General features: G+C 33.5%; 1 protein-coding gene across 2 annotated transcripts; it reads right to left on the bottom strand.

The window, feature by feature from the left end:
* Window positions 1-307: 307 nt before the first annotated feature.
* LOC125049456 lies at window positions 308-4,968 on the bottom strand. Of its 2 annotated transcripts, none has more exons than XM_047648766.1 (2): window positions 4,655-4,968; window positions 308-4,153 (listed from the first exon to the last, which is right to left on the bottom strand). In XM_047648766.1, the coding sequence occupies exon 2, from the start codon at window positions 4,148-4,150 to the stop codon at window positions 635-637; it is 3,516 nt and encodes a 1,171-aa protein (XP_047504722.1). In that variant the 5' UTR covers window positions 4,151-4,153; window positions 4,655-4,968; the 3' UTR covers window positions 308-634. The 2 variants fall into 2 exon arrangements, with proteins under 2 accessions (XP_047504722.1, XP_047504721.1); XM_047648765.1 differs by having other exon boundaries at window positions 4,713-4,968.
* Between the last annotated feature and the right edge of the window lie 6,783 nt (window positions 4,969-11,751).

Here is an 11,751-nt window from a genome sequence, read left to right as displayed (position 1 = left end):
AAAATTAGGAAAAAATCGATTAATAAAAAAAAACAATTATTTTTTAAGAAAAATCGATTATTTATTAATCGATTTTTCATGCAAAAAAAATAATCGATTATTAAAAAATCGATTTTTTTATGCAGAATGTCACATCCCTACTGCTACCTAAGGTTGTCTATCTTATTCTCATTTATTAAAAAAAATTATAAAATTCATGATACGATTATTGTATTTTCAGAAATGCGACAACATTATACGTCACATTTTTTTTATAAGACGTTTGTTTGATAAGGAGACCCTAATTAAAGAGTACATAAACAATAAATAACATTTTGATTTTTTATACTTTATTAAACCTTAATTAAGATAAAAAAATGAATTTTATATTCATACAAGAACAAACACAATGTGCCAATTAGCGAATAGAAAGAAAGGACCAATTCTTGACTATGTGGTGTATGTAATCAACACAATAAGGCACTTATGTTAATCAATACAAAAATATTAACCTTTTGACATTCCAAATCACTTACACCTAAGAATAGAATATTTTATAAATAAATCTCAAGTAACAGTAATAAAAATTTAGGAATTATTATTATTTATATTATTATTATTTATAAAGGATTAACTATAAACTATATATTATTATTTATAAAGGAAAAACAAACTTACAAAAATAGTAATATTGAATTTCAAAATCATTAACAGCTTTAACTTTTTCTATAAAATCTGAATATATTTTTTTATAAACATTTTTATCTGTTTCATCAATATTATCCAAAAGTGGCATCAGCGACAATGCAATAAGGGCCGTCTCTTTATCACAATTAGTAATTAATTTATTGCAAACATATACCTTAAGTATATTTTTATTAACATTTATAGTCAATGCAAAGTAATGAATATTGTCAGTTATCAATGCGGTAAATATTTCATTTAAGCTTGTTATGAAGTGATTTGTGATAACAAGGTCATATATAAATTTAGATAACATCTTGAAAATCAATTCTGAAGCATGTTCAATGCCCAAAATTTTCTCATGCAAAATTTTCCTTATATTTATAAAAAGTTTCAAGTTTAATACTAATATAAATACATCGGAATGTGGAGAAAATCCTTCAAGTAATGACACAATATGTTCAACTAATGGAACAACAAACACATTTTTCTCTTGTTCACTTTCAGAACAAATACTTTTGATTTGATTAATAAACTGATAACAAAATTTTATGAAAACAAAATTACTTTCAGAAATAAAGTTCCATTGGTTAAATGTCTCTTTTAAAATTTCAGACACTAGTTTCTGAGATGTGATAAATTCATTATCACTTTTGCATGTTATTATGTATTTACTGGTTAAATCCCATAAAGCTTTATTTAAAGCTTCTTCACACCAATCAAAGTTTTGTTGCATCCTCTTTTCATAAAACATTTCTTTAACATGCTTTTCAATTATATCGGCACAAAACTCCCGATTTACTAGGTCAATATGTTTATCTATATGACTAATTAATTTACTTTTAATTAGTATGTTTTTCTGATTTTTATGTGATAGATTTCTAACAGAAGACCAAGTAATTTCAACCAATTTTCCCACAAATCTCTTAGGAATATTATGTGATACAATAAGATTATAAATTTTATCTTGATCATCGGCATGTAAAGTTAAAGTAAACGATTTTAATGTTTCAAATAAATCATCTTGTATCACATAATTGGTTTCTTCAATTTTACTTACAAGAGCCTGGTAAATAATAAGTCTAAGTGATACATTTTTTGTTTTGTGCCAAATACCTGTTATTAGAGTTTTTAAGTCTTCAGTGCCATAAGCTTTGAATGCCAATCTTATACCATGTTTTTGTATAGAAAGTGGTGCATCTAAAATCGCAGCAATGAACTCAATTGATTGTGGCAATGGTAAATTAGATGAATACACATTAAACATAGGTAAGCAGTAATGGACATAATCTCCTTTAATATATTGCAAAATATAATTTAGAGGGACTGGAGGCCGTGAATAACATGCAAAACGGCATATTGCTTCTTGAATATCCAACACTTTTCTATCAATCTTGCTGTGGTCAATTTTTGGCTCTTTAGGAACATATTTAGACAGCAATTGTGTTTTAGCTTTCTCATCACCCAATATAAGAATACCATAAATTGCTAGTCTTGTAACCCAATCACGGTACTCTTTTTTATTTTTTAAATGTTCATTGAAAAAATTTAAGAAATCGTGATCTATATCATTATGAAAGTAAACTTTAATTTTCTTTAGCAAAGAATTTATCTTAATTCTTTGATTTTCTAAATCTTTTTTTATGTGTGGTACTTTTTGCACTAACATATTTTTATCTTGTTTTAGAATTCGTAAAAGCGAAGCTTCTGTTATGTTTTCTATCTTTAGTAAAGATACAAATCTAAATTCTTTTATATTTGAATTTATAAATTCCAAAATTGCTTTTGGTATATCATCTTTAGTCTTTTCAAAACAATCAAGAATATCCAAGTATGTGTGGGTCAAGCTTGTCCTGTCATCTTTTATATCTTTATCATTATCACTCTCAAGCATTTGAAATTCCTTCAAAAAATAGTCGCATAGATAGTTGTACACAGTATGCCATTGTTCTGATGATAAATTTTTTGAGTGGCGCTTTAAGGAATTACAAGATATCTCATTATCCATATAATATTTCAATGCTTCTGGCATATCCAACTGGTGTAATATATTATAAATTACACAGAAAACTCTAAAGTTGTTTTTTCCGAAAAATCCTGGAGTATAAACTTCCATACTGTACAAAATTTTATTGAATGCTGTCCAACATGGTTCATCAAATTTAAAAATATTATGTACTTTAAGAACTGATTCAACAAAATATTCTTTGTGATGACCACTTTCATTGACAAATCTTTCATAATAATAGTCGAATAATTTTTCCAAATCTCTTTGATTTCTACAGGAATCTATTAAGGTCACTGCCATTTCATTCCTTGCATCCTCATCAGATGTCACAAGAATATACTTCTTGATGGCATTAAATGCTTGATCATAATTTACAAACTTATACCAAATATAATCTCGATTGGTGCCAAGTATCTCCTTTCCTTCTTCAATGTGTTTTAAAGCCCATTTCTCTCTATCTTCTTCATTAAATAGTTCATAGTAATGAAACTCATAAAAGTCAAGAGTCATTTCAAATGGCTTATCTCCAAATAAACTGTTAAATGTGTTTTTAAAGAAAGAAAAAACATCATTTTTAGGAATCAAATCAAAAAGATACTTGTATGTGCCATAAATGTTTTTGAACCAAAATTTTTTTATTTCAGTTGGCATTATAGCAATTAAATACTTTTTAGCATCTTCACTCGTGCTATTACGAACCAACATATACTTATTAAGTTTATGTATGTACAGACCTGGGAATTGCAGAATTCTATTTTTGTGTTTTTTAATAATACTTTTCGACATTCTACCCCCAAAGTATTTACCACAATTTGTTGTCACATTTTTTTCAAGTAGGTCCAAGTACTTCTCTTCATTTATTGAATATAAGTATGAAAGTTCCATTATGTGATATTCTTTGACAGAATCAAACTCTATTCTTGCTACAAATGCTTCTGCTAATACAAATGAATTACCTATAATATTCTTTAAATTAATATCATTTTTGACCAAACTATGACTACTGTTGATAATGCCAAGTTTAAAAGATTCTGATGTAAAATAGAGAAACTTTTGTGCAAGATGATCCATTTTAAGATTATTAAAATATGTATAAAAGTCTGCTGCCCTGGACTCATTTCTTATTTTTGAAGCAATTTTGTTAACAAGTTTGGTCTTCATTTTCATTGACATATAAGGGAAGACTTCATGATGTAAATAGTCAGGGTTCAACACATGTGAAAACTCATCATTATAAAACCAGTCAGCCCTCATAGCCCTGGAAACATACAAACTGTCTCCACATTTAAGAGTTGTTAGGATGTAGTCATTATTTTTATATTGTGAAGCAACATCAATTTTATACAGCCTCTCAATATCAGAACTTTCCTCAATTTCTTTTAAGTTGTCAAAATCTACCTGTTTCTTGACAGTTTCATAAACTCTTTTATTAAGGTCTTTTTGACGCTTTCCTAAGTTTTCACCAGCCAACTGAGTCATTTTCTGCAAAAAGTTTACTTTAGTTTTAAATGTTTTATAAACAATGATTCCATTTTATTTAGGAATCCTAATTATTTACTTAATTGATCATTAGTTAATAAATTAAATATGCTTTAGACTGATTTATTTCATGATAAACAATGTTGCTTATATACCTGTATTATGTAACATTATACTACATACTTATTTTTAGTATACTAAAGAAGTTATTATTATTAAGCTTGACTTTCTTTAGTACCAATCAATTTGGTTTTGGTTTGGTAGTTTAATGAACCAAATCAGAATATTATTAAATAGGAATATTTAGGAGCAAAATTAACAGAAAAAGTGGCACATACTATATATGTATAATAGTAAACTGCAAATGTATAATATATATATATATATATTATATACATTTGCAGTTTGAGATTAAGATTATTAAAACTTTAAGATCTAATTACAGGAACGTAAAGAGGTTTAAAACTAATTAACGTAATATAACAAAGAAATGCATCGATTTACCTATTACTCATTAAAAACTTGGCGAGTGACGTTAGTACAAAAAATTAAAAATCCTTACCCACTTTATTCGAACTTTCAAGTTTCAATGAAAAAATTTTGACTTAGCAATAATTGCCGGCCGGTTTTATCTCTATTCCAAATTCTATTAAAATTTGAAATGATTAATCACTTATCACAATACGAATGACGAATGCTATTCGTCCGGTTTTCCTTATATCAATATTCAATAGTAATTGAAAATTATTAATAGATATGAAATAGTGAAAAGACAATCGGCTATCGTAAAATTAGTAATTACAATTTACAAACACAGGTCACAGACTACATTATTATAGCTTAGTGCCATTTCCTAATGCGGGATACACACCTTCAGTTTTAACTGTGCGATTTAACTGTATAGTGCTTTTCATGAAAGAAGTCCCGCGGATATTTTTGGAACTAAATTTGACAGGTCGGCAATGTTGTCATTCGTCGATGTTATCAAGTTCGTTTGTTGTGGTAGATTTTTGTGAATTTTTAACTAGCTTAGTGCATTTTAAAGATTGATTACAATGCCAAAAGTTGTAAAAAGTTCGGCTCGAGAAATGATATTAAAGGTGAAAGAGTTCTGTGAACCGGAACATAAGAATCAAGGTGTTTTAATACAACTAAACAATGTTCGGAAGAGAATTGCCGCCGTTACAGTTACTTTTTAGAGTTGCCATTTAATATTTTTTTGCTGTATTGATGGGACTTTTATGATATAAATTCGTTTTTGCGACAAAATTCAACAAATACATAACGTGATGAAACTAGGTAACTGAAATTAAAACATATATTTCATAAGCATTATAAACTTAAAGTTATTATTATTTTTAATTGTTCATAATTTAATTGCAGGTGTGTCTGAAATAACTGTAACAAGAATTACAAACGAAGGTATAACAGCGGTGTGTACTTCGAAAAAAATTGTAACCCAACAATTATGCAATAAAACTCTGAATAAAAAATTGTATTGCTTTTCTTTACCCTATTTTCTCAACTTTTCCCTGTAAGTAGGTAGAACACCGCTAATATAAGTAAATAAATTTATACTTTTTACATAACAGAAATATTGTTTCATCGAAGTATGCAGAAAATAATATTACTTGATAAATTACATCTGCTAAATGTAAATAAAATAGGTAAATTTTTTACTCATAAATGGCAACATTACGTCATGCGATTGCAGCGCCGCGTCTGGGGGACTTCTTTCGTGAAAAGGACTATACAGTTCGACTGTACAGGTTAGGTGTGTAGAACAAACAGTTGAACTGTACAGTTAAAACGTACAAGTCGTCGGAAATATCTGCGAACCTGGCTTAATGACGTCATACAAACTGGAGAGATAGCAAAAAAATTGAAGATGTAAAAATAAAAAATATTTTATTTGTGTACTTATTTTTATTGATACTCGTACCTACTTGAAATTTACAAATACTTATTATTTAAAATTCAAATTATTTACAAATTTACAGAGAAACAATAAACACTAAAATGCGATTAAAGAATAATACACGTGCGTCGGCGATTGCGTTGGCAACGGTACTGGATAGGCGAAAACGGGGCGGGGTGCGGGGAAGCGCATTCCAGCGAGGTTCGCAGATATTTCCGACGTGTAGTATGTCCATACAGCCTACACACGATCAAGTAAAAATAGACGATCTTTCAGTTTTATCATCATGGCCTCCATAGACGACGCTTTAGCGATCGTAGGCCTAATGTGTGTGTTAAAAGAAAATAGTCATAAAAAATATTGGTTGTTTGTAAAGTAGGTTTACGATCGAGATGTTTACGTGATAACGTCTTATTGGTGATATAAGTTTTTGGGAAGTAAGGAATTAATGAAGATAACAATTTTTTCAAATTTTAAATTACATCTATCGTTTTATTCACACTTTTGATGATAAATTTCGGGTGTAAAATGACAAGTTTACTTATTCGACTATGATATACATTTTTCTTCATACATTCACGGAATGACTGGCAGCGCTCGAGATGAGACGGGAGATCGGTCCGTCTCTCTCTCGTTATACCTGCGATCGCGCTCGTGAGGTTTTGGTGTGACACAAGTTTCTGAACATGTCACCCGACTAAAACGATTTTAAAGACGTTATCACGTCAAAAATATTGGTTGTTTGTAAAGTAGGTTTACGATCGAGATGTTTACGTGATAACGTCTTATTGGTGATATAAGTTTTTGGGAAGTAAGGAATTAATGAAGATAACAAATCTCCATTCGTTTGTATGCCGCTAGAGTGAGAGAGACGGAAGATCGGTCCACTCACTCGAACGCTATGCCAGCCTCCGCTCGTGAGGATTCCGCGTGACAAGTTTCACGGAATGACTGGCAGCGCTCGAGATGAGACGGGAGATCGGTCCGTCTCTCTCTCGTTATACCTGCGATCGCGCTCGTGAGGTTTTGGTGTGACACAAGTTTCTGAACATGTTACCCGACTAAAACGATTTTAAAGACGTTATCACGTCAAAAATATTGGTTGTTTGTAAAGTAGGTTTACGATCGAGATGTTTACGTGATAACGTCTTATTGGTGATATAAGTTTTTGGGAAGTAAGGAATTAATGAAGATAACAAATCTCCATTCGTTTGTATCCCGCTAGAGTGAGAGAGACGGAAGATCGGTCCACTCACTCGAACGCTATGCCAGCCTCCGCTCGTGAGGATTCCGCGTGACAAGTTTCACGGAATGACTGGCAGCGCTCGAGATGAGATGGGAGATCGGTCCGTCTCTCTCTCGTTATACCTGCGATCGCGCTCGTGAGGTTTTGGTGTGACACAAGTTTCTGAACATGTCACCCGACTAAAACGATTTTTGACGAGGCCATGACTTTTTTATGTTCCTTGTTATACGTACAGCGTAGGTTATTAGTTTTCTTTATAACAGCCTCTTTATTACTTTTAGAATCTATTTCGCGTAGTTTTAAAATAAGCTTTTCATAAGCTGAATCTTTTATTACTCTACTAGCTGACCCGGCGAACTTCGTACCGCCTAACAGTCAATGAATATCGTGTTACTTTTTAGCTGAACTAATTTAGACTTTGATGAACGTAAAACAATGATACAAAATAATATATTTATATAGATAGAAACAAAAAAGTATTTTATTATGATGAATGATGATGAAAACATACATACAGAATGAGAATAAAAAAATAAAAATAATAATAATAATTATGTACTTCAAACTCATGTCAGAAAAAAATGATTTAAAACTACTTATGTTGTGCAGATTGGGAAAAAAAAAATAAAACTCGGATTAATTCATTAATAGGACTTTCACTCAATAGCCCGGTCATTTTAGACATAAAAATAGTGATCAAATAAAGAAAATTCCGACAAAGCCAAATTTTCGTAGAGACCTTAGGTTTACCACAAGGAATAAAGTGTCAAAAGTCCCCATCAGTCCCATGTGAGCTTAGCGACTTATTCGGGGTCAAAGGTCAAAATTTTAGGTTTTTTGGATTTTTCTCGAAAACGGTAAGTTTTATCGAAAAGTATCTCAGAGCACAGTTGTAGATCTTAAAATTCTCTAAAAAAATGGTCCCTATGATTTTTTCTCTAAGACTCACTATTTCCCAGATATTGCGCTTGTAAGAATCATATTCCACATATGCCACGTATATACATATTTAGGTACTCAAGCAAGCAAAAATGCCTACTCGTGTCTCTTTTATGTATACATTATTAGTATAACCTGGGAAGGCGCAGCAACGGACAGAAATATATTCTTCTAAAAGTTTATCAGCTTATCCAAAATGCCAAAACTTTATTTTATTTTTACATGCGATGACCGGATGCGATACTACATCTGCAATGTTTAGAAGGGGCAAAAATTCAGTATTAAAATTATTTGAAAAAAATGATTTGATTGACTGCGCAAAAGTATTTACAGAAATTAATTCTTCACCTCAAATACTAATTACTAAAGGAATTCGGTTTCTTCTTGCGGTTTATGGAGCTCCAAAAAAAATTGATTGCTTAGATACGTACAGATATTTAACATTTGTAAAAAATACACGAAACAAAAAGCAAGTACAGCTATCTTGTCTTCCTCCAACATCGGCATCTGCTAGTCAACATTTGTTTCGAGTATACTATCAAGTTCAGACATGGCAAGGCAATGAACTGAACCCTGAAGACTGGGGTTGGAAATTGATAAATAATACTTTGGAACCGATTCGAACTATACTGCCCCCTGCTCCAGAAAAACTTCTTAACACTATTTTTTGCAATTGCAAGAAAGGTTGTAGTGCCAAATGTGGCTGTAAAAAAGTAGGGTTGCAGTGTTCTCCAGCGTGTACCAATTGCCAAGGTGTCTCTTGCTCAAATGTTCAATTAAATACAAGAGAGGAATATTCATGTGATTTTGATGAAGAGACAACTGATTCATCTTCATTTGAACAATTTCTAAGCGCTTATCAACAGGAAAGAGAAGAAGAAGAACAAGAAGAAATTGAAGAAAACATGATTGTTGAAGTTGAATAATATGAAGAGTATGAGTCAGATTAAAGTAATAAAAAAAAGTTTGAACGACAGTTAAACTCAATAACCCATATCGATAATCTTCATACTATTAAATAATTATTGTTCCTGACAATATCGTCAGAAAGGTTCGTGAAATAGGCCTACCGGGGATACCACGTTAAAAAAAACGCGCCGAGTAGGTACACTACCTCACAGGTGGTGAGGAAATGTGTGCATATTATGTAGAACGTGATTCTTACAAGCGCAATATCTGGGAAATAGTGGGTCTTAGAGAAAAAATCATAGGGACCATTTTTATAGAGAATTTTAAGATCTACAACTGTGTTCTGAGGTACTTTTCGATAAAACTTACCGTTTTCGAGAAAAATCCAAAAAACCTAAAATTTTGACCTTTCACCCCGAATAAGTCCCTAAGCTCACATGGGACTGATGGGGACTTTTGACACTTTATTCCTTGTGGTAAACCTAAGGTCTCTACGAAAATTTGGCTTTGTCGGAATTTTCTTTATTTCAATTGTCTAAAATGACCGGGCTACAAGCACTTTGTGGTAAACGACATTCTTTGTTTTTTGGTCAGGCGCAAAAACAAATAAAGCGGATGGATTGCCGACACGTGAGCATGCCACGTACAATTGACCATGAGAAAAACATGCATTTTCTAGATTGAGGCCACAAATAGTCCAGGATTGGCCCTGTGATTTGTTGATCGTGATGGCGAAGGCAAGACGAATCGGGAATTGTATTCGTTTAAACTCAAAGGGCATATAAGTTGGGATCATCGGAATTCTTGGAATAAGAACTTCCTCATCTTTAAATTTTCCTTTAAGTATCGACGCGTGAATCACATTGCTCATCAGTTTTCTTATCACCAAACGCGTTCCATTACACAGTTTTGGTTGGTTTAATTTTCTAAGCATGATGACTACCGAGCCAACTTTAAGTTTTAAATTGTGCGATGGCAAACCAGGCACATCCAAGGAGTTTAAAAATTCTGTTGGATAATTAGTGGCTTCTTCTTCGTTTGTTACACAGTCGATAGATTTGAATGATTTTTTTTTTTTTTATAGAACGTGGGGGCAAACGGGCAGGAGGCTCACCTGATGTTAAGTGATACCGCTGCCCATGGACACTCTCAATGCTAGAGGGCTCGCGAGTACGTTGCCGGCCTTTTAAGAATAGGTACGCTCTTTTCTTGAAGGACCCTAAGTCGAATTGGTTCGGAAATACTTCAGTGGGCAGCTGGTTCCACATAGTGGTTGTGCGCGGCAAAAACTGCCTTGAAAAACGCTCAGTTGTGGAACGGCGGACGTCGAGGTGATACGGGTGGAATTTTTATTCTGTCTCGACGTCCGATGATGAAATTCAGCTGCAGGTATTAATCTCAACAACTCCTCTGAACACTCTCCATGGTAAATGCGGTAGAAGATGCAGAGTGACCCCACATCTCTACGCAACGCCAAAGGATCAAGCCGCTCGGAGAGGGATTGGTCGTCGACGATTCGAACCGCTCTGCGTTGTATACGGTCAAGTGGAAGGAGCTGGTACTGGGGAGCCCCCGCCCAGAGGTGAGAGCAGTACTCCATGTGGGGCCGTATTTGTGCTTTAGATAGTTGCATGCGGTGTCCCGGAGTGAAGTACCGCCTCGCCTTGCTGAGCACACCAAGCTTTTTGGAGGCTAATTTAGCCTTTCCCTCCAAGTGACCGCGAAACTGAACGTCGTTCGATATGTCAACGCCAAGTATTCCAATGCTGGCTGTGGCTTTAAGAAGAGTGGGTAGGTAGGCTTTAAGTTATACAAGGAGGTCACCAGCTGAGCGACCACGACGAAAGCCGTACTGAGAATCGCTAATCAACTGGTGGCCTTCTAGATAACTCAAGAGCTGGCTATTAATTTTAATTTAATTTAATTGTTTAATTCAGAAAACAAGGTTCCATAACAATGTTAGTAAAATTACAGCTTAATACCTTAAATCTAAGTGTTAGTATGTTTAGATTAATTCATACCGGAATAATTCCGCATGAAATAGAGGAACAGTGATTCATGTATGGGCAATCGACTCGGTCCGCGATAATGCGGAGGATACCGTTACCGCTAGCTCTCACCCTGCGCACCAAGGATGCACATCTCTTGCGTATGGTGGCGTAAAAACAATCCACCCGCGCCTCAGCAAACATCCCCGATGCGCTGCAGAATCGAGGCAGCCGCAACAGCACCCTGAACGCATTATTATATTGGATACGGAAAGCGTTGTATGACAATCGAGTATATTTCGACCATAAGGCGCTCGTATAGAATGATGTGCAGAATGCTCTAAACAAGGTTACTTTCACATCAATTGAGCATCGTGCAAACCTGCGGGCGATCATGTTCGCCCTGACACACAACGCTCTCCGTTCCCTATCTATATCAGCATCGTCCCTGAGGTCGGGTGTCAATATGTGTCCAAGATATTTAAATGTTTTTACAATTTTTAAAGGGACCCCATATAGCGACATGGGGGGTATACTGGACACACCCTTCCAACCGGCCCCAAAGACCATGACTTCACTTTTATTTATATTATATTTCAAA

Source organism: Pieris napi, chromosome 5, assembly GCF_905475465.1.
Source record: "Pieris napi chromosome 5, ilPieNapi1.2, whole genome shotgun sequence".
Classification (NCBI taxonomy): domain Eukaryota; kingdom Metazoa; phylum Arthropoda; class Insecta; order Lepidoptera; family Pieridae; genus Pieris; species Pieris napi.
Note: the sequence above shows the minus strand (reverse complement) of the source record. Positions and strands in the feature narration are given on the sequence as shown.

Excerpts from the sequence above, each read along its gene's own strand:
- LOC125049456 (XM_047648766.1), bottom strand. The coding sequence starts at position 4,150 with ATGACTCAGTTGGCTGGTGAAAACTTAGGAAAGCGTCAAAAAGACCTT.